General features: G+C 47.8%; 2 protein-coding genes across 8 annotated transcripts in view; one reads left to right on the top strand and one right to left on the bottom strand.

Moving 5' to 3' along the window:
* Mgst2 (microsomal glutathione S-transferase 2) overlaps nucleotides 1-5,744 on the top strand; it is a 35,986-nt gene extending 30,242 nt beyond the window's left edge. For 3 of the 7 annotated variants that reach the window (XM_033759941.1, XM_033759940.1, XM_033759942.1), the window contains exons 4-5: nucleotides 687-768; nucleotides 1,358-1,589. In XM_033759941.1, coding sequence (XP_033615832.1) covers nucleotides 687-768; nucleotides 1,358-1,490 — 215 coding nt within the window. In that variant the 3' untranslated portion in view covers nucleotides 1,491-1,589. Of the gene's footprint in view, nucleotides 1-686; nucleotides 769-1,357; nucleotides 1,590-4,625; nucleotides 4,643-5,157 lie in introns of those variants that run through there. The other 4 variants (XR_004515699.1, XR_004515697.1, XR_004515698.1 and 1 more) reach the window with 4 other exon arrangements.
* A 9-nt stretch (nucleotides 5,745-5,753) lies between these two features.
* The window catches only part of Maml3 (mastermind like transcriptional coactivator 3), a 398,475-nt gene continuing 380,907 nt past the window's right edge, over nucleotides 5,754-23,321 (bottom strand). Inside the window, exons 4-6 of the mRNA XM_010610884.3 lie at nucleotides 19,165-19,407; nucleotides 14,798-14,882; nucleotides 5,754-8,991 (exon numbers count right to left, since the gene is read on the bottom strand). Coding sequence (XP_010609186.1) covers nucleotides 7,991-8,991; nucleotides 14,798-14,882; nucleotides 19,165-19,407 — 1,329 coding nt within the window. The 3' untranslated portion in view covers nucleotides 5,754-7,990. The remainder of the gene's footprint in view (nucleotides 8,992-14,797; nucleotides 14,883-19,164; nucleotides 19,408-23,321) is intronic.

Raw genomic sequence — 23,321 nt, 5'->3', positions numbered from 1 at the left:
TGGTCTAGGAGAGTATTAAGCACACTTTGGGATATGTTGTGGAAGCCTGACCTTGGGTCTGTCTCTTTTTCCTGGCCTCTTCCGCTCTGGCTCTGTTCCCCTGCTCTACTTCCCAGCCACCCCATGGGCAAGGCATTCTTTGCTTCGCCATGCTCTTACGCCATGATGTTCCTACCTCGGAGCTAACCACCCATGGACTGAATCCCCTCAAACTGTGAGCTGAATTAAACCTCTTCTCAACTTGTGAGTGTTGGGTATTGCGCCTCTGTGACACGAGAGCTGATGGATGCAACTATTTTACATTCCTGCCTGTGACCGATGAGGGTTGCAGTTGCTCCATATCCTCACCATTTTATAGTGCTAGTCTTTAAAAATTTTAGCCATTCTGGTGGCTCTGTAGAGTTATAAGTTTTAAGTGTCACTCTGCTAATGCTGAAACTCATGGAAACATTTTTCTTGTGTGTGATTATTGACACATTTGTGTATCTTCAGTGAATTGTCTATTCCAACATTTTGTCCTTATGAAAAGCTAAGTTTTAAAAAATTGAATTGTAAGTGTTCTCTGTACATTCTAGGTTACAAGCATTGTGCCATATACACGTGTGGTCATTATTTTCTCAGTCTCCATGCTTTACTTTGAAAGAGTGCTGTCATATTCTGTATCTTTTCTTCTCCCCCTTCTGCAGTTGCTGCAGCTTGTCTGGGGCTGGTGTACATGTACAGCCGTCAGAAGTACTTCTGGGGATATTCAGAAGCTGCTGAGAAAAGGTAAGAGAAACCCAGTAATGGGGATTAGTGCAGGACGTAGCAGGGTGAAGTCTGGCGTAGTTTTCTGCCCCTCAGAAGTATTACGAAAAGCACTGTGAGCCATGGTGGAATAGGGACCCATGTTGCCTGAGGCCAACTCTTGCCGGGCCAGACAGGTGGGAGATGGTGATACACAGGCATAAAACTGTGCACTGAGCCGGGTGTGCTGGTGGATGCCTATAATTCCAGCACTGTGGGAGGATGAGGCAGGAGGACTGCAGGTTTGAGACCAGCCTAGGCCACTTAGCAATTTAGCAAGACCCTGTGTCAAAAAATTAAAAAAGGGCTGAATTTGTAGTTCAAGGCGAAGGCCCTGGGTTCAACCCATACAAAACAACAACATAAAAATTGTGCCCTGCCTGTGTTCATTCAACCCTAGGAATAATTTCCCAGTGCCTAGGCACACACTTTCATTTAGGTGGTGAACCCACAATTTTAAATGGTCGAAGCAGGAGTTCTGGGCCGTGTCAATAAGGAGTAACCTGTGCCCTGTCTCCCAGCTTCCTCATTACAGCCGGCTTGTCACTCCTGTCCCTCTTGTGCCCCGCAGGGTCAGTGGTTTCCTGTTGAGCCTGGGGACTTTGGCGTTGTTGTGGGTCCTCAGCGCCCTGGGGATAGCGAACAGCTTTCTGGACGAATACCTGGACTTCCACGCTGCCAAGAATCTGAGGCGATACTTCTAACCTTTTCTCTTCCCTTCACTTTCATGTTTGCGGAAGCTGTTTCCACTCAGAAGGTAACAGCCGTGTCGCTGGTTAAATACAAATATAAAGTCTTCCGTTTCATTTTTCCTGAGATGGCTTTGTGGAAACACACGCTGTAGGGAGCCTTTCCTTTGCGTATGAGAGCAGGATGGCGGGGGTGGTCCATGCCTGTGGTCAGCGGTCGCGCACGGTGATCCGGGTTCAGGTCGCTTTTGTGGGGCCCGGGCAGCCTGACCTGTGTCTGACCTGCCTCAGAGACAGCTTCTGTCTCGGTGGAAGGTTCCGAACAGACGCAGGGAAGGCAGCCCCCTCTTCCCCGGCGCTGGTGCTGGGAGTGGCGGAAGCCAGGCAAACACACCACCTAGCCAGAATCACCAGCAAACGTTAGAGGCAGATCGGGCTGCCAAGACGTACTTTAGAAAGAACAAAGGAAAGAAATCGTGTCATTCCGAGGAGACCCCAGGAGCAGGGCTCAGTGAGTATTCTCGCCCCTGGGCAGAGGAGGTGGGGCCTGCTGATGGTGGCAGATCTGGACCGGACTTCAGGGAAAGTCTGTGCCCCACTGGCTGGAGGCGAACCAAGATGGGCCACGTGGCTGTCTCAACTCTGAGGTGCAACCCTGTCCAGCACAGTGCAGTTGACATTCCTTCATTTTCTTCATCTGTAAAATGGGAATGAATCTACGTACGTACAGCCTTCAGAGACTTTAGGGATAACACCAGGAAAGGCGCCCCATCATTATTTCCGGAGAAAATCAAACAGCTTTGAATCTGGTGTGGGCATCTTCAAGAAGCTGTTTAGTGAGCCGGCTGGGGACGGTGGGGATGGAGGCAGTTGCAAAAGCTGTGGGTAGTAGGAAAAGAAAAGGGATGCATCTAAATGCTAGTGTTTCCAGAGTAGAGGAGGAAGACATGTCAGCCCCCCAACCCCATTCCAAAGAGCAGCGTTCAACAAAAGTGCGGAGAATGTAGCGGTCTGGAAGGACAGTTGGGGGCTGTCTGACTCTGGTCAAGGCCGTCATCAGTAAGAGGTCATGTGCAGACTGGTGGAGACTCCAGGGCCAGACCGCCCTCCCCCGTCCCGCCACCTGCTTCGTAGCTCTGGGCTCCATCTTCTCTTGGACAAAATGGGCTAATATGTGGTAAAATGCTGCGACCCTCTTTCCACTTGATATTCTTGTCCATTATGATGCCGACTGGATCCTCACACTGTGAGGTGTTCCCCAAAGACGAGAGAGTGCAAGCTTTGGACCCTACAGCACGATCGGTACAGAAGCCTGTCCTTTGGAAGCAGGAAAAACAAAAGCAAAAACCCTTCCAAATCTGACACTTTACAACTTTTAAAGAAGTTCTATTCTTATACTTCAGCATTTTTAAAGCACCTAAATTGGTCTGATAGACAACATTTAGAAACAGGCAATGCTTATACCCCATCAAAGCTTTGTATCTTTAAACATTACAAGGCAATTTGTTTCCTTTGTTCTAATTCTTGTGTCACCAGGCAACCTCTTGATTATTTTATCCCTATATTAGATTTGGCCACAGGGAGCAAACATGTGGCCAAAGGGCTTTGAGCTTCCGATTGATCTGGTGGTTGTACATACATATTTCTTTTGCATATTAGTAAATTGACAAATTTTATTTTTAGAAATCAGATTCACTTCCTAAAAAAGTCAGTGTCGTGAAAGAAGGGACAGAGAATTTTTCCTCTGTTAATGGAGTCTGAAGAGGCATAAAGACCAAAGGGCAGCATGAGATCTTTGATCAAATCTGAGTTAGGAAAACCAAGCTTTAAGGGCCGGGGATTTAGCTCAGTGGCTCTGTCGCCTGCCTCGCAAGCATAAGGTCCCAAGTTCGATCCCTGGTATGAAAAAAAAAAAGGAAAAGAAAAACCAAGCCACAGAGTGCACGTGTGAGACAACTGCGGTGGTTTGCATATGGAGTGAGAAGTAGATACTAGGGAATTCGTGTTAATAATGGTGGCCAGGGAAGAGAATGTCCAGATTCTTTGAAGCTGCAAGGCTGAGGCATTGGGGTGAAGTGGTTGGGTGTAAATGATTTTGAAATGGTCCCACAGGTATGCATGTGAAACAGTTGTGGAAAGCATTTGTGATGATTAAATCCAGTTGGTTGTGTATAGGTGTTCTTCCCACTGTCCTGATTGCTTAAGAAGGTGCATAGGAAAAAGCCAAAATTTATAAGAGAAGTTACAACCCTAAATCAAGTTTTGGGGGAGCTCCCCTGTTTCTTGTGTTGCACATGGGAGGTCTGGAGGTGGCATACATGCAGTCGTGGCCATTCCTGTGGGCCTCTCTCTGATGTTCTGGCCGTGGTCAGGGACTCTGGGCCTCGAGTGTGCAGAAGCTGTGGTAATGTCCTCCTTATGTTATGGGGAATGAGACAGGTACCCGTGGGAGCTTGTCCACAGGACACCAGTATGGGACTCACACATCCTTAGAATGTAACAAAGAAGAAAAGACTGAAAACAATCCAAAGAAAACGAAGCTGGGTGTGGTGGTGCGCGTCTGTAATCCCAGCACTCCGGGAGGCTGAGGCAGGAGAATGGCAAGTCCCAGCTCAGCCTGGCAAGTCATGGAGACCCTGTCTGAAATAAAAAATAAGAAAAGGGTTGGGGATATAGCTCAATGCAAAGGCCCTGGGATTAATCCCCAGCAACCAACCAACAAACAACAACAATAGGAAAAAAAAAACACACACACTTCTCATACAAATAGCAAAGAGTATTCAAAGAGGTATTCTTGTTCTCAGGCAGTTTTCCCCCCTACTTTTCAGGGTTAAAGTTAGTGGGATTTGACAAAAAAAGTCATTCATAAGCAAAAATATCAGCTCATTTGCATCTGCCCCCTTTGACATGTCCTTTATAGTGTCTGAGATTACAGACATGAAATCATCTTAGAGGAGAAAGCTGTCCATTCACCCAGTTCATTTTAATCAGTCAGAAGTTCTCAGAGCTTCTTGCTTTTATTCCCAAGGATGGCTTTTCAGTGCCTTCCCTCTGCCCTGAATCAGTTCACTTTTCTGCCCACATTATCTAGTAGAGCCCCGAGCCCACGTCACAGGGACCAGACCCATTGTCACACTGCTTTCTCCACAGTGTTCTCTGCCAGCCAGACTAGACCGACTGCTCGCCGGGCAGGGCCAGCCTCTTCCGTAAGCTTATTTCAACTCTTGCTAGGTGCATATTAAAACTCAGCTTCATTTTGGATCCTTTTTTTTATGCTGCCTTTATTCTTCGGTCTGTTTCTCAACTTAACCCAGATGGTTTTGAGATATGTTGTCTTACTGTGCTTTGTAAAGTCTCACGGGGATCTACTAGACCGACTGCTCGCCGGGCAGGGCCAGCCTCTTCCGTAAGCTTATTTCAACTCTTGCTAGGTGCATATTAAAACTCAGCTTCATTTTGGATCCTTTTTTTTATGCTGCCTTTATTCTTCGGTCTGTTTCTCAACTTAACCCAGATGGTTTTGAGATATGTTGTCTTACTGTGCTTTGTAAAGTCTCACGGGGATCTTAGGACAGGTCTCCCGCGGAAAAGGGGAAGCAGGCCTGAGAAGGGGGAGGAGCTATGCCAGGTCCAGCCTCTGTCTGATCTGTCCGGAGCATACATTTTGACTTGATTTTCCCAGACAGGTAAACCGGCTCTCACCAGCCCGCGCCAGTGGAGGGCTGTGGCGCTGCGGACACCTTCCACTCTGGCGGTGGATACAGGCAAAGCTGGCTGGGTCGTGGCTTTGATCCATGCAGTGTGGGCTGGGAGAGCTGAGGCACGCGAGGGAGTGGGGTGTTACTAACTGCCTCCACTGTAGGGCAAGACCTCTGCGTCACAGCCCTCCACGCTCCACCCTGACTTTTCCCCCAGAAAAATCTCCTCCTCATCTAGTTCCTGGATCTCTGAATGGGCCAGTTGGCAACTGAATTGCTGTGGCCCTCAGTATGTCCCCTGCAGAGTAACGGCCACACCTCTGAGTGCCCAGCAAATTTAGAAAGTTTCAATTTGCTTGAATTAAAAGGGCTGAGAATGACTGATCTCCACGGCTACAAGTTTAAATCCCGCCATGAACGTTTTGAGAAAAGAACCACGATGATTCTGTTAAATCCCAGGAACAATATATCTGCTTAATGAATTTTGGAGACTAAAATGAAGATCCTGAAATGAGGTACACCCTGGATTGATTCAGATAATGGTCTTTTATTTTTTTTTTTCTTTAAAAGTGGTATGTCAACATCACTTCATTTCTACATTTCAGAGTTCTGTACATGTCTTAAAAGGAAATAAGCAATGCTCGATGTACAAAGTAAAAACAGAAAACTAGAAAAATCTGAATAAAATGGAGCAAGTTGCCATAGATCATACAGTACAAATTAGTAATTAGATGTTGCCTGAAGTGCGATACCACTGCTGTGATGATGAGTTAAGGAATGAAATAAAAATACTCTATTTTAAACAAACAGTATATATATATTTATATGTATTTTTTTTACAGATAGTAGACCCAGTTGTATCTGCAGTATTGTAAAAACTTATGTACAAATAACTTCTTTTAGACATTACATATACATCAGCACCGTAGTAAAAACAAAACAAAACAACCTTATTAAAATCTACCTCTCTATGAGTTGGTCCCAGTACTGACTTGGAGGCAGCTTGGAAAAGATAATGCAACCCCTCTCTCTCTCAGCCACCTCCAGTTTCTTATCATTGCTTATACATGTATTTCCAGACCTTGCAGGCAAAGGTAATAATTTTGTATTCTGTGTTTTCGCCTTTACTTTTTGGTTTTCACCTGTTTTCCTGGTGGCATCCCTCCCCACTGATAAGAATTCATAGTCACCTTGCCACCACTCTTCGGAGAGGGCACTCGGCCCATTATCCCAGTATTTCTGGCCTCAGTCTCTGCCCACATTAGGCAGGTCTAGAACCTGGGGCTGGTGGAGAGCAGGTCAAAGGCAGTGCCTGCCTTCTGCTTCCCATGGGCCTGACTTGCCTGGAGTGCAGCCAGTCCACCCTCCAAGCTCTGGTCTTCGATGAGCTGTGTGTGTGTGTGTGCACAGACCGAGCCAGCATGTCAGACTTGGAGGGACATGAGGGAGGAAAACACTTGCTACTCACACTCAGGACAGTAGTTATGTCACACAGCCTCCGAAATAGGACCGCGGGAGGGAAAGCAGACTCCAGGAGACCAGCTGATTACACTGGCAGCTGCTGGCTCCTCCAGACAGATTTCACGAGGGCGGATGTGAGTGATTGACAAATACAAAGAGAACAACTGTACAGAACGTGTGAGGTGGATTACTTTGCCCTTAGGAAAGAAACCAGGTCTTCCCCCTGTTATCACCCAAATTTGTATGGCAGAGCTATTGATTTTTCTGTTCGTCCACCTCTGGGGTTTTATATTTGTCTTTCTGATGACAGGGATGACGAACACGGCCAATTTTAGAGCAATCACCCCTGGGGTTTTCCCATAGGGAGCCCAACCTGGTGCCCTCTAGGCCCTTATCCGGGAGACCCACAGTTCCAAGCAGAGATGCTCATTCAACTCTATGTGTGTTGCCTCTGCATTCAGGCACTGTCTCAGTTCTTGCACTGGTGTTTACTCTGCCCAAAGCCTCTCTTCTTGGAGAGTCTGGAAGGACAGGCAAAGGCAGGTGGGACTGGGAAGGGAGGTGCTGGCCGGCAGACACAGAATGCAGCAGAGGTCTCTCCATCCCATCACTATCAGAAGCAGAAAACCACCTGGATGGATCATGTTCTAGAACCCGGGAGGCTCCAGCCCAAACCACAAAGATAGCTACCACAGCCTCCAGTGCAGGGCTGTCCCCAGGACTGGGCCTTCTCTAGCTTAGCTGGCTCTCCTTGTGGGTGGCAAGCAGCCATACCACACAATGCCTGAGGGCCATCACAGGCAGGGAGACCAGCCTGCAGGATCCTTGGTTGTCTTTCTGGGACCGGCTTGCTGTTCCTCCAATACCAAGCAAGTTTGGAAGCAGACACCTCTTTCTACCCAGATTCAGCGCCTTTCCGACCTGTGCCCGTGGCCTGTGCCATTGCCCAGCAGCCTCTAGGAGCATCTCCTTGGCTGAGGCTCTCTGTCTCCTGTCTCCAAATCTACAGTGCCCGGGCCTGGGGCAGGAGGGCCGGCAGTTCCCATGGGCCGGAGCAGCTCTTGCTGGGCCAGGTGATCCCAAGGGCCGCTGAGCAGAGGGGCTTCAGTTGCTGGCGTCTTCCCCACCTGACCCCTGGGCCGCCCTCTCTAGGAGCAGGAACCTGCAGGATGTCTCATCTTGATGGCTGTGTGAAAATTAGGTGCACAGAGGTTCCGCAGGGCTGACTGACACCTGCAGTTTTGCTCAGTTTACGTGGGTCAAAAAAACAAAAAACAAGGATGGGTCAACATCCTGTTTCTTTTTCACGTGTTAAGCTTTCACCACTCCAGCCGTGGCTCTTGGGACCCCTTAGGACTAGGGGTTACCAAACAATTCATCGAGCTCCTGCATCCACTCGTCCCCCGGCCCACCTTTGATGATGGAGTCCACGAGGTCCGCACTGTCTGTGAGCCCTGGGAAGGAAGCCCCAGTACCCTCGCCACTGTAACTGTACGACAGGTCCTGAGGGGGGTTCCGTTCATAGGGTTGGCCCTGGCTGCTTGGGGCAAAGCTGCCGCTGGGCATCTGCTGCTGTGCCGGGGGCTGGCCGAAGGCTGGCATGCTAGGGACACCCTGGTTCAGGCCGGGCATGACCATTGGCCTCGCCTGGCTGGTGCCTTGCTGCCCTGGGAGTGGTGGCATCATCTGCCGACCCATGGCAGCAGGGTTGAGGGTTCTCACTGCGCCAGTGTTAGCGTCCACCACTGACTGGCTCAGTCCCTGCGGGAAGTGCTGCTTGGTCAGTCTTGGCTGGCCAGCTTGGAGTGGGTAGCTGGTGCCATTGTTGAATGGTCCCAAGTCTCCACTAGTCCTCCCAGGCATCCCCTGCAAGCTCCTCTGTTGCCAGCTTTGTGCTCCTTGCTGGACGGTCCCTATGATGCTCTGCAGCCTTGGCGGGGCTTGGGGCCTAGGGAGGGCCTGGCCCACCGGTCCTTTCATCTGCGGGTGCTGCTGGGTGAGGGTGGGGTTCACCAGCATACTCTGGCCGAAGCCACTCACCATCCCAACTCCTTGGCCGGAAGCAGGCTGCCTCGGTCCCTGGGCTTGGCCATGTGTGATGCTCATGCCACTTTGGTTTGGGTGCTGCAACATCTGGGTCATCCCTGTGCTCATGCTGTACATTCCTGGCTGGCTGGTGGGTGTGCTGCTGTAAGGGGCCAGTCCCATCTCAGACTGGGCAGCAGCTGTGGCCATGGTCCCTGGGTTCTGGGAGGGTCCCATGCCCATCATGCCTGCGTTCTGTGCCATCAGCCGTGACGTCCGCATACTCTGGAGGGCTGCCTGGCTCCTCACGGCTGCGATGTCCTGGGGGGAGCCTAAGCGGAAAGAAGGGACACAGATCACTCACTCTTCTCCATAAGCAACACACTGTAACCTGTGCTGGACTCTTCAATGGGAGAAACATTTCTTTTTTTTTGGTACGGAGGACTGAACTTGGATCCTTGTGCTTGTGAGGCACGCGGTGGCACCACTGAGCTAAATCCCCGGCAACAACGTTTCTCTGTAGGAAAAGATCTATTCTCATGATGCAGTTTTAATAGAAACAATGATTATTTTTCTGATTATAACATGTTGATAATAAAAAATTTGTAAAGTACTGAAAGGCACACAGACAAAATTAAAGTCACCAAATCACCACTGTTCAGAGATGAGCTGTCGTGCTGCCTCTATGTCCCGAGTTGCTTACCTTTCATGGTTTACCTTCCCCTTTGGCGAAGACCCAGAAGTCACACAGATCCAGTGACTAAGATGGATAAGAACAATGTAATGTTTCTGAGCCTGCCTTTCTGTTGGATGGTGGTCAGCAGCAGCAGTCTCTGTCCTTTTGATCATAGCTTATAAAGACACTCATGAAAGAGGACTTCTTGAACAGCTAGAACAGTGGGGTAAGTGTGTTTGAAGCAATGGGGAGTATTCTGAGAGAAAGTGATGGCAACACATCTTTTTTTTTTTTTTTTTCGGTACCAGGGATTGAACTTGGGTCTTTGCGCTTGCAAGGCAGGCCACCCAACCGCTGAGCTAAATCCCCAGCAACATGTCTTTTTTGAAATTTAAACATACACCATATTTTTGATCAGCTCTTGGATAAACAGGCACACAAAAATCGGGAGCATACTGAACGTGCTTTTTGCAGTTGACTTTTCCACTTCACATACCCCAGTATTATTTTTATTTATGCTTCAGAGGCAATTTATTCCTCACTCTTTTGGCTATGATGTCATTAGCCCAAGGAGATATCATTTTCTTTGGTGGTGGGGGTGTTGAGGGGTGAAGAACCATCTGATCATCTGCATATTCTATTAGTGAAGTGGAACATGGTTCAGCAGAGAGCACTATGAACGGAAGCCATCAGACTGATTTCCCTTAAGACTTCAGTAGGATTTGAGAGGTTAAAGGCCATTACTTCTGCCTAGAAGCTGTTTTGAGAGATGAGACATTTTTTAGAGCCACTTTGTAGACTTCCTCACGCTCCAGACTCTCTGAATCATAACATGTCAGTGCAAACCAGTCAGCTTCCGTGGCTAGAAAAAGAAATCATCTTGCTAATTGGCAATACTGTAGCATTTCTGTGGTAGAGTCCACCCTGTCAAAAGTAGCAATGACCTTGTACCTCTGTCTGTAGATTACTAACATGGTGTTAACAATAATGTTTTTGTTTGTTTGTTTGTTTTGGTTTTTTGAGATGGGATCTCACTATGTAGTTGAGACTGACCTGGAGCCCACTATGTAGCCCAGGCTGGTCTCCAACTCACAGCGATCCTCCTGCCTCAGCCTCCCGTGTTGCTGGGATTACACGCATGCATCGCCACACCCGGCAACAATAATGTTTAAAAGTTTGCCAGAGTAACAATACCAAGCTGGTCAACTTCAGTGAGGTATTCGAGTGAGTCTTGCTTTACATGTCCAAGCTAGACGGAGATGGAAATGTCACTCATAGAACAACTGTCGATGCTGGAAGGGGCTAGGAGTTGCTCCAAAATGGATTTTTCTATGTCCCTGCTAAGGATTAAGTCTACGAGGAAAAGAAAAAAAAAATTTTTTTTTTTTGGGTCCTGGACATTTATCGAAGATGGAGCATGGCCACCAATCAATATTAGAAGCAAATTTCATCCCACCCGGAGCTGTGATGAGTAACCGGATGAGCACAGTCCAACCATGTTAAACCTGGCACCCTGGCAGATAGCTCACACATGTTTTTGCCTTCCTGATGGGGTTATTGATTTCCAAGCAGCAAATATGTCTCCATATTTTCTTCCTTTCTTTAAGAAAAAATTATGGGAATTCTGATTATGATCTAAATTTTTGTGACGGGATCAATATCACGCTGCATCGAAAAATGAAACCTGTGAGGAATCCTGTAAGATCTATAGCAAATCCTCAGAAATATTCTAGTTTTGGGTTCTCAGCTTAACTATTTTCCAGTGATGTTCTGAAAAAATCCCAAGTTCTTGGTTAAATACTGGATGGTAGCATAATCTCCAAGTTGCAATCTGGTGATACAGTTTTGTGACCTTAACCATGAAATTGGTATCGACTGCATGGCCAACTGGAATCAACTATAGTGAAATGAGTTATTGAGTTGTTTATAAAAAATTTAAAGGAAAAATATTGCTGACTCAGAGACTGATTGGATAGATGCAAATTATATGAATAGGTAGATGGGCTGCTGGAAAAACATGAAAGGACTTTCATAACTTGGACATTTTTGGTGTATGTTTGTAACAGATGTGTTGAAAGACCAAACCACTGCCTGGACCAATACTATGAAGAAGAAATAGGTGCTTTTCTTTAGAGGGCAGAAATGTTACAATGTACTTTAGCAGGTGGTGAAACATTTACCAAAGCGAACCCATTATTTTTACTTAGTATTAATGACTGTACTATCTACACATAATTCCTACTTTTAAAGAAAACATTTAAGAATCAGCAATCAGTATAATATTTTCTACCTAAGTGAAATGCAAGCCTTTTATTAACCTAGTTTTATGATTTCAGTTAATCTTGAATATACACAGGAAAAAAATTCAAATTCATCCAAAGAATAAAATGTCTTTTCTTGATCATTCCACGTGTTAAATAGAATATTTTTTCTTTTTTGTCTATAACAGATATTATTGAGACACTGTGGTCACATTACTTTTCTTGTCTGTTGGTCAACATAATATTTTTTTTATCTTACTGAGTTTATTGGCACTTTTTAAGTATACAGTACAGTTACATTCATCATTGGGATCTTGTACCTTTACATGACAGGTCTTGGTTCTCATTTTTAACATAACAATGTTGAAGAAAGTCTTCCACGTGCAAAGATGGGAATGTGCAGGATTTTCCCCCTGAAAAAGTCTTTGTCCTATATTCACATACAAGAAGCCTGTATTTGAATAATAAGCGTTTCTCCATAGGTGTAACACTGTGCGGAGGCACAGATCCCAGTGAACAAAAGGTGGCCAGTGAGACCTTTGAAATATGTGGTGGGGAGGGCGGGCATGGCGAAGGATCCATGCGGGCTACAGCTAACAGTGCTTCTCTCCCGGGACAGTATCTGCTTTCTATCCCAGATGTATAACATCATGTACCTAGGGTGTCAGCGAAATACATAAAAATAACAGACATAGTTAAAAAACAAGTTCTATCTTGTAGGATCAGCTTTGGGATCCTAAATCGTCACCCTGGACGTTTTACTCATGGTAGAGCTAAATTTCTATCTAGGCTGATTACCTGTGGTTTGGGGTTTCAGAAAAGTTCAAGGAGTAGAACTTTTCAACCGAGTTCAGCATGCACAGAAGAGCTCATCAAACATGTCTATGTGCTGTCATAGAGAGGCACTGTTAAATTTTAGTGGGTCCCTTTTATGGCAAAAATACTAAGTTATGAACCCAGAAAACTCAAGGGATACTGTGTTGGGTTTATCAGATCTTATGTTTTTAATTAGTTCATAATATAAAGCAGAAATTCTTAAAGTGTGGTCCTCTGGCCAGTAGGATAGCAATCCCTGGGAATCTGTTAGGGATGCAAATCCTCAGTCACCAGGCCAGACCTACTGAATCAGAAACTCTGGGAATGGGGTCTGGCTGTCTGTGTTTCCACAAAGTCCACTGGTGATTGTGATGCAAGCTGAACTTTGAGAACTAAAGTCAAAGGAGGACTCTGGATCTGTCACAAAACCCAAAAACTATGTGTGTCACAGCCAGGTGTGATGGTGCGTGCCTGTTAATTCCATTCTCAGAGGCAGAGGCAGGAAGATTGCCAAGTTTGAGGCCAGTCTGGGCAACCTAGCAACTTAGGGCAACTGTATCTCAAAATAAAAAATAAAAAAAGGCTGGGGATATAGGTCAGGGCCTGGGTTTAATCCCAAGACTACAAAACAAAACAAAACAAACAAAAAAACCCCAAACACGCAACCAAAGAGAAACCCAAATTGAAAAAAAAATCTGAATTCAAACCCAAACCCCAAACCAAAAACTAACCACCCCCAAAAAACAAAATGAAAACAAAATGCTATGTTATCACAAGGACCCTCTGCCGTTCTCCACCCATGGCAAGGCAAGACGATTTCAAAGAATACCGGCACCGATTCTGGGTACAGGACACTTGTGGACCATTCCATTCCTTTTGTCCCTCCCTGTGTCAAGACCAAAGGGAATGTAAGGCGATGTTAATGGCCCAGCGACAGAAGGCATTGAAAGTACATATGCCTCGTGTTTGCACAGGGCTTCGGGAGTAATAGGAGCTGTCAGTTAACATCCGTGGTGAAAGCCTCAGTTCACAGTAGTGATCCAGGATATATACATGTGGGTTTGTAACAGAAACAAACGTTTCTGACATGCTCTGGTAATTTCTGTTGTACATCATTTTCAAAATGTTGGTTGTGATCCACTATGTGTTTTTCATAACCTTGTGTGTTACAACTCTAAGACTGAAAAATGTTACCTTACATTAGGGCAAACTGTTTCACCCAGGTATTAATAAAGACCAGGAGGAGAGTAACACTTGTGAAAGGCTGCCAGAGTTTGTATACATTTACATGCACACATATTTTTGCGCAAGGAGCTTCGTAGCTTTCAGAAGAGTCTCAAAGGGCTAAGGATACCTTGATCTAGATCCGGTACAGTCAGAAGATAGGAAATTGGGTTTCTGCTGTGAGGTGAGCTCTGTGGGCCCCTGAAAACTCCTGGGATTAGGGCTGGGAAGGGTTCCCTTTTTAGGAGAAAAAAGGGTTTGACACTGGAATGAGACTTCTACATATACAAATGTGGTGGCCCCGCTGCTACTGAGGCCCTGATTCAGACTTTCTGCAAATGGAGCAGGACCAGGGAGGTACAGTTGTCCTAAAGGCCTTATCTGTCTTCTGTCGCTAGTGGTTGGAAGCCATATTCTTAGAAGTGAGGGATTCGGTCAGCTCACCTGCTGGGATGAATGAGTAAGACAACACATGGTTTTTGTGTGTGTGGCACTGGGGGTCAAACTCGGGAGTTTGTGCTTGTAGGGCAGGCATGGTACCACTGAGCTAGATCCCTGGCCCTTAGCACACAATTTTTACCCTTGTGGTCACCGTGTTGACCTTCTGGACATAAACAAGGCTGGTGCTGGACCAACAGACACTGGTATGTCCCAGGGGTTGTTAAACTACTTGAATACTCTGTGCTTGCGGTAAAGGACAGCTGCCTGAGCCATCTGTCCCACAACCAACTCACTGCCCTGGAGCCCCTGGGAACTCTCTAGACCCAGTCATCCAAAGGCTAATGTCTGGCATAAGAGGGTGCCTTCATGAATCCATTCTGATTGGTCGGTCCTCTTAATTTTGCTAGTCATTAAGAAACTTACTTTACAAGTTGTTAAGAAGGTAGTTGTGTTTTTGAGACAGCATTTCACTTTGCAGTCCAGGCTGGCCTTGAACTTATGAGGTAGCCTTGGACTGGCCTTGTGCTGTGGTCCTGCCTCAGCCTCCTGAGGGCTGGGATTACAAGCATGTGCCACTATGGCTGGCTTTCTTACCTTACCAGTTAAATATTTTGAGCACTACCTCGACACAGATATGGAATGTAAGGCAACGTCACTGGCGGCAGATTCGCTCACATGTGGCTGGGAGGTGTAAAATGAAGAGGTGCCCAAGAGTCTCACCTTGAAACTGATTGACCTGCTGCACGGGGTACGGATTCCTCTGCTGCTGGAGGTGCTGCCGAGGAAGATGAGATTGCTGCAGCTGCTGGAACAACAGAGGGCGGGGAGGTGAGACAGGGAGAGAGCATGCCATTAAACACCCCGGTGGTTCTGAAGTAGGCAGGGTGTTTTCAGAATCCAAACTCTGCACCGAGCAATACCAAGCATCCGGGCAAGCACAGGAAGTGTAAGAATTCAAGTGGGTGGAGTTTCACAAAATGAACACACTCTAGGTAGTCAGCACCCTAGATCCAGAAACAGATCACTGGCAGGAGCCCCTGGGGCACCCTGCTAGCCCTCATCTCCCATGACCGAGGGGCACCCTAACCCTAACTTTGAATACCAGAGACCAGCTATGTCTGCCTCTGTGCTTTATAGAAAGGGGCCCATACGGTGGCGCCTTAGTACGTGGTTCTTACATTCTGCGAGATTCACCTCACTGTCCAGCAGCGTTCTAAGCCACGAACACACCGCAACCTACCCATTCTACCTGGGCTGGTCGTTCAGGAGGTTTCTAGTTCGGGGCTATTACAAACACCACTGCTATGAACTTCCCTGCCGTTCCTTTGGTGAACATCTGCCTGCGCTTCCGATGTGTGACTCGCAGGCTCCCCAACATCAGCCTGCGCTAATTCCTTAACACCATGGGGCCTCAGCTCAAAGGACAGCAAAGAACTTTTGAAGGAACTAAATACATGCTTTGGGCACAAGAAGATGGGATTCTCAGGGGCTATGGAAGAACGCTAATCGGATTCCCATGAAGCCACACTGCTTGTAAAATGCATCTCTCCAGGTAAAATGTGCAGCGTTTACCGCTTAGAGGAAACCACGTGGGATTCCACATGTCCTTGTGTTTCAGCCTTTCTTCCACTCACGGGGACTGTGCACGGCGAGCACTGTTACTAATACATGGGGCAGGGTATTTCGATTGTTACAACGCTGGTTGTACAAAGGGAAAGGAAGGAAGAGTTGGGTGGAAAGAGCAGAGAAAGAGGTTTTAGCTCTAGGTCTGCTGTCAAATAGCTGCAGGACCTTCCAATACCCTCTTCACCTCCTTCCTTCACGCAGCCGCTGAATATTCATGGAGCAGCTTTCATCCGCAAGGGCCGCAAAGGACACGCAACACGGTCCCTGCTCTTTACAGCGTTCATTACAAAAATAACACACCTTGACCACTTCTTACCGCGTGTGTTTACTTCTATTTTTTCTTGCATGTTTATTCCTGGGCAGCTCTATAATTTCCTTTCTTTTACTCTCTGAGGCCAGTCAGCATTCTGGCCTCCAAGGGGGAAAAAAAAGACAATCATAACAACAACAGCAAAACAACCTCAGCCCACATGCCGACTACAGGATCATGCAGAAAACTTGTGAAACTTACTAATGTGTAGACCATTAGGGTGTAGACCGGAAACCACACGAATCATTTAGGCAGCAATGTAAGGTCATTATTGAAAGGAAGCAGAGCTGGTGTAAGCTTCTCCTGAGCCAAACCTTGCATGGTATGTAAGGATTGAGGATCGAGCTGCCCCACTTACAAGGAGCAGCCTGGTGGGCCGGGCGGGCCTGAAGTCAGGACTCCACTTTCCTCCTGGCTCTGCCTCTCTCTAGCTCTGTGGTCTCAAAGGAACCCTGAAAGCTTCCTGGCCTCAGTCTCCTCATTTGTAAAATGATAGGGCTTCACGATCTCAAATGTTTCCTCGGGATCTAAAGTTCTCCTGAATCTGTGAATGGGTTTGAGGCGTCCCTCTCTCTCTCTTTCTCCCCCTCTCAGGGTGAGGCATTAAATGTTCATTCACAGCCACTTTCAGCCTCCTCTGCTCCAGTTCTCAGGTCTGCTGAGAATCGGCTTAAAGCGCTCAGGGGTATACAGGATGCCGAAGCCTTCTGCCCTTGCATGCCCTTTTAGGGAACCCGAGTGCTCCTAGTATACTGTTTCCAAAATTGAAAATGCCGGACATGTTCAATGCTGCAAAGTCTGAGGGAATCAGTCAGTAAGGGGTTTTGATGTAGCAATCAATACTCTTTCTCCAAACGAAAAGTGGAGCGCTTCACCTGGACACCCTGGGGATGGCCTGCGTTGATAAGCACTGTGCCCAGGCCTGGGGGAAACTGTGCATCTTGGCCAGCACCCGAGCCCGTAGCTGTTCTATGGCGCTCTCTGAAGCCAAGGTTATGACCAGCCCCATGTGTGCATGTGCACAGCTGCTCAGGAGCCGTGCACATGTGACCTCATGTGGTCTTCACAGAGGCTGTACAAGGGAAAGTACGGTGGACCCCTGACTTACGAACTCAACTTGTTCCCGAGGGCTGGATGTAACTCCAGCTGGTCAACTGAAGGCTCAGGCTCTTCTATGCAGCCTTCCAAGTCTCTCTCCTGTACACAGGCAGATCTCAGTGTCCTTAATGGACAGTGGCCCAGGATTTCTCAGTGAACCCCGCCCAGGAAAGGATGGTGTCATGTTCCTTCCAGAACCCTTTAAAGGCTAACTCTGCTATCTGAGATCATCTGGAGGCACAAGTGGCCGGCATTTGGGTCGTAACTCAAATACTTTGGTCGTAAGTTAAAACTAAAATTCTGGTCCCAACCCAAGTTGTTCATGGGAGGCTGGTTGTAACTCGTGGGTCTGCTGTATTGAAATCTTGCCTGGCAGATGAAGAGAGAGGTTAAGTAGTTTGTTCCAAATTACACTGCAAGCAAAGGAATGGACACATTTTCGCCTTGAGTAAAGTGAGTGCAAAATGGCCTCTCATCCTCAGAACACACAGGTGCTAAGAGATCACACCTCCTCGTCTTCTCCTTGGAGCCTCCTCTCTCCAGGCCCTGGACTCCGAGGGGTCTCCCATTCTCTTGTCTGTGGGCAAGATTTTGATGTAGCTCTTCTCACATTCTGCCTCTCCCTTCCTCCCAGAGCCTGGCTGGGCTGGCAAAAGTGAATCCTGCCCCGCTCCCTAAGCACCCCCATCCGGGTGGTTGCAGCAAGCCTAGAAGGCATCATTCACAATGGGCACATCTGAAATTCCCTGGCACTGGCTGAGGAGAAGATTTACCAAGTGCCGCTTTCCTCTGCAACTCCATTTATCACTGCTGGAGAGATATTAGCATGGTTCCTTGTCATACACCTTCTGCAGGGTGAGCGGGATGGAGGTTTGTTTGTACAATAGCTGCCAGGCAGCTGACTGACCTTGGTAAAAAGGGAGATAATTACACAGCTGTTCAGGAACAAAAGCAAGAACAGGGAACATAAGTGAACTGTGCTCAACAGCGCAGTCTTTCTATTTGGGAGATGACTAGTGTTATTTTGAACTGCTGTCCGTGTTTAGTAGGGGCTTCCACGTGCCTGTTCCTAAGTCACAGTGCCATAAATTTGTGTGTGTGCGCACGTGTGCGCGTGTGCTCGTGTATGTTTGTGTGTGGTAGATGTTTGGTAAATTTCCAAAATTCTGATCCTATTATGAACATTCTCAAAGGATAACTATGAGTCAGAGCTGTCAGCTCGAACCTTCTATGACAACCTCCTGTAACAGTGTCTGCTGTCTGAGATGCCCTGTGCAGGCCCCCAAAGGGTGGTTGGAGAGCTCTGTGGACAGCCTCGCGCCTCTCCCAGGGAGGGTACTAAATCAGGCCCTGGCAACTCTCAAAACAAAACAAATCAAAACCTACAGGAACAGTCTTCAGGGAAGGCTTTCCTTCTGAGCTGGAGAAATTATGTGGCCTCGGAACAAGGATGCCTAAGGTAAAGGTGTATTTGTGTTGGGCCTTTCTTTAACTCACAGAATCCCTGAGCTGTTTTAAAAGCTGTCATGAGAGCTTTTCTTACCATTCTACCCTCTAAGCGACCCCAGTTCAGATTTCCAGGTAGTTCCGCAGGCCCTATTGTTCTGCTGTTGTTCATGTCCAATTCTGTCAAATTCTCCCTAGTCCTTTCCTCTGCCACTGTCTTCCAAGGAACAAAATTCTCAGAATTTTTGTTTTTGCTTCATGAGAGAAATACTAGGGCTCATGTAGAATGCAAGCAGCCTCCACTCACACTGATTACACAGACCCTTGTCTCAGAAATCGAGAGAAAAGGAGCGAGGCCTGCATCGAACAACTGTCTCTTGCAAATGGGCCTCAAACTGATGGCGGAAGCCTGTCTTTCAGAACAAACTCATTCATTATTGGAAAAAGCCTAACTAATTGAAACGGTCTAAATGCCACAGGTTCTCACAGGATCCTGGGAAATGCTGGTCTGTGAGCTTCTCCACAGAGGACAGGGACCCGGGGTTCCCTCACAGATGGCCGGTGCCACTTGTGTGCTTGCAGGATGAGGCCACCACGGGTGTCTTACCTGCTCCGCCAGGATCTGCTGCTGCTGCTGCTGCCGCTGCTCGCGCAGGAACTGCTGCTTCTGCTGTTCCATCAGCTGGGCCCGCTGGTCGATCAGCATCTGCTTCATGATGGCCGCCTGTGGCTGGCTGCCCAGGAAGCCAGGGCCCACGGGGCTGGCTCCAGAGACCATGCCACCCGAGCCTGGGGGCACAGAGGGCTGCAGGGGGCCTGTGGTCCGGGGAAGCCCGACTGGGTGCTGCTCCTGGTGGGGCAAGAAGAGGCAGAGATGCAGTGATTCCACGTGGACACTCACCACCGCATGAGAAAGGAGAACCGAGCAAAGGTCCTGCTGTGTGGACCTCAAGAGTTTCCACTGAAACAACCTAGTCATCCTCGGACCTGCCTCACCTCAGTGAACTGGACGGGCACAAGGGACACTAAGAGAGCACAGCTCTGGGAAGTCTGAGACCAAGCTTTCTGTTTCAGAAGGGACTAGTGGCTGTGGCCTGGGTTTTCAACTAACATCCTGAGTTCCTTGAAGGAAAGGAAAAAGCCCTCAGGCTGGGCTCGTGGTGACATCTAGAAGGTGCCGCCCCAACCTTCCCTAGTAATCCTTACTCATCACTGTCTACTTGGCTGAAATGAATGCCATCTTATCAAGCAGGAGAGAAAGACCACTGAAATCTACTAATAAGCAGATCTGCTACAACCTTTGAAAGCTCTCATATATATTTACTGAACCCAAGGCCTGCACACTGAGCTATGGCCCAGACCTTTTCATTTTTTTGAGACGGAGCCTTGTTATGTTTCTCAGGCTGGGCTTGAACTTGTGATCCTCCTGCCTCAGCCTCGCAAGAGTGCTGGGATAACATGTTATCACCACCATGATGATGATGATAACTTTCAAGGACTGCTCTTGGGGAATAGGCGGTAAAGTGGTAGAGACACCCAGCCCAAGAGACAACCTGGAGAATGAACTTACAGGAGAAAATTCTACACAGCTAGACAGGGGAGAACACTAGGGATGAACAGTTGTACAAAAAGCAAGTGTATGACGACAAGATTCGGCACCTAGAGACATCTACAAGTACATCTGGCAATGGCAAGTATTGCCTGGATGTTCCACAGAAATATTCCTTCTTATTAATTAAAATTTCAAGCCACTAAAATGCACGTAGAAGACCTGACTTCACAGGCAAGTCAAAAGGCACACTGTAAAGAACACTATGGGACCTAGTAAGACATGAATGGGAGTCACTCTGTAATTATTTTTAAGTCATAATCTGGATTGGATCTTCGTACTTTCCTCCTTTTTGTTTTGGTACATTTTTCAATTTACAGATACTGGGGAACATGTCAGCCATTTCCTCTCAAAACACAGACTTGACGTTCATTACTGTCTCCCCTAGAGCACAGTCCTGGGTTTGATTTTCCCACAGCCCAGCCTGGGGTTCTGCCTGTCACATCTCTTGACTGTCTCGAACCAGTTTGTTTTTCTTCGTACTTAAGAAATTCAACCTTCTCTGTATCTTCATTTCCATTGCAGTTCCTCCCTCCCTCTCCTCTTCCTCCCTCCCCCCACTCAAGTAAAAAAGAATCAGCAAAGCAACCCAAGCCAAAGCACAGCAACCCCTCCTCTGGCCCCAGAAACAATAGCTCCAGAAGTTCTGCTCTTTCCTTAGCAGCCCAGATCATATAGCTGGTAAACAGAGGAACCATAACCAGCAGCTGAGAATGCTGATTTTGGGGCTGGGGATTTAGCTCAGTGGTGCCGCTGCCTACCTCGCAAGTGCAAGGTCCTGAGCTTCATCCTTGGTACCAAGAAAAAAAAAATGCTGATTTTGATTCTAAATTCAGTATTCCTTTTACTCGCTCTGGCCTTTCCTAAACGAAGGGTCTGTGGCCCCAAATGTGGACCTGACTAAGGATTAGCTGTAGATGAAACACACACAGCATTTCTCTTGTATGTATAATGTGTTCTAGTTTGCAGATATAAGTGCTGCTGCTGAAGTTAATAAAAGTTTCTGTCTGTATTTTTTTCAGTAGTCAGAGCAGGACATATTTTTAATGTTAACAAAAAGAACTTGTAGTTTTTAAAAAAAAGCCAGGGACTTTGATGCTACCAAGAAGTTTACTTTATAGTCAACCCCTGCAGGGCTCTGTTTTCCCAGATGTGTGCTACCTGTTTTTTGAGTCCTTCTTTCCCATGGGATAAAGCTGTTTCTTGCCACCTTTCGAGGCAAATGGCTGATCGACTTAGCACTTCAACCCACCTTAACGAATGCATTCACACTGAAGTGTAGAGAACCAATCGGTGAGAATACAGATATATAGTTTTTTGGAGGTGCATTTCAGCATATTTAATTTTCCAGCCTGGGAAGAGAGAGATGGAGAGAAAATGCGACCCAAAAGGAAGAGAAAGTTTTCCACAGCTTGAGTTTTGGAGGCACCTCATCTGGCTGGCCTTGCTTCTCTCTGTGCATTTTGAGTCATGGTCCCTCTGGTCCTGCCTGGTGGCCCCCTAGAGCTGCTGTGGGTACCTAGGAGTGGAGACAGTGCTGGTGTTTGCTTTCCTAGCCTTCTCTCCACACTGGAAATGGAGTGGCAGAAGAAATGATGATGTTGAGCCACTTTTTGCCCCATGTAGGGAAAAACATTCTGAAAAAGGATGGGGAGGCTATTTCTCCCAAGGGGTTAATTTCCTCACAACGATTCCGTCCCTGAAGGTTCCTCACGAAAGGCCACAAGACCCCCAGGAGGGAGGATTCTTGTAGTCCTGGTGAGACCTCCCCACCAGCCCTGCCACATCCCACAGAAGGTGAGGACACCTCCAGCCCACCCCAGCATCCCCAGTGGCCAACACCCCCAAAGGGACCTGCCTTACAAATTAAGCTACCAAGGCCACCTTTTAATACGACGCCACTTCTAGGCTCCAGTCTCAGGGCTTAATGAGAAGGAGCCTGTCAAACTTCAGGATTTCAAGCCACTGCTCCTGTTGCCGAGGAGGACACACACTGTGTGGTGCAATTAGGGAAAACCACGCTGAACTTTCGTCATGCGACATGTAACGCCTCGCAGGCAAAGGATGCAGTATTTTTAGTTTTAATTACTGGCTTGTTCTCGCTCCTGCCCAACAACCTCCGTTGCTTTCTAACCAGAATCTCAATGCATTCTCTTCCCCTCAACTCCAATTGGCTACATAGATCTTTATTACCCTCCAACTCCTCTCACTCCTCAGTAAAATAAAAGGAGGAACAGCCATCAAAAGCAATGAACCTGTTTTACACATCTCCTCAGGGACAAGAACCGCACAATTTTCTAAAGGGGGAGGTGGGAGGTGTAAAAAACACCCTCAGCTCCCCACAAACGACAGTTTTCGACTTCAAACAAAACAAAACAAAACAAAAAAACAGTGGTGGTAGAAGTCTCTCTCAGACGCAGCCAGCTGTTTATAAATCTGCGCACAGGGAAGATGCTTTCTCTAAAGTGTTTTCAAAAACCTGCTCAGCGTCTGGGTGAGCAGGGGCGGGGTTGCTGGCGGCGAACCAAAGACTGCGGTTCCGCAAAGGGATCGCCACAGAAGGCTGGCTGCGGGGCTGAGGCTGGGGTGACAACGACGCGGGAGTGCCCGGCTGGAGTCAGCAGCTGTTTATAAATCTGCGCACAGGGAAGATGCTTTCTCTAAAGTGTTTTCAAAAACCTGCTCAGCGTCTGGGTGAGCAGGGGCGGGGTTGCTGGCGGCGAACCAAAGACTGCGGTTCCGCAAAGGGATCGCCACAGAAGGCTGGCTGCGGGGCTGAGGCTGGGGTGACAACGACGCGGGAGTGCCCGGCTGGAGTCAGCCTTTTCCAGGCGCGCCCCGAAGCCTGGCAACTGTGCGCCTAATGCCGAGCAGATGGCGTTCGCACGGCGTGATGGACATCACACGCGACAGCCTGAGACAATCCAGGAATTCCCTGGTGACTCGAGGTCCTCTTTACACAAAACGAGGCCTCTCTCCAGCGCCGTGCCTCTCTGGGGCGATCTCCCCACCCCCTCCCGACACGGACTGGTTTCCTATTACCGACTCTGCTCGCCGCCGGCGGGGAGGGAAACGCGGGCCGGGAGGAGGATGTGGAAGGAAGCGGAAGGGCTGGGAGCGGGGTGGGGGGCGGAGGCGGCCGCGGAGGGGGCGCA

Source organism: Fukomys damarensis, unplaced genomic scaffold, assembly GCF_012274545.1.
Source record: "Fukomys damarensis isolate Sample0158 unplaced genomic scaffold, DMR_v1.0_HiC HiC_scaffold_38, whole genome shotgun sequence".
Lineage (NCBI taxonomy): Eukaryota > Metazoa > Chordata > Mammalia > Rodentia > Bathyergidae > Fukomys > Fukomys damarensis.
The sequence above is the reverse complement of the archived record's forward strand: the minus strand, read 5'-3'. Positions and strand labels throughout refer to the sequence as shown.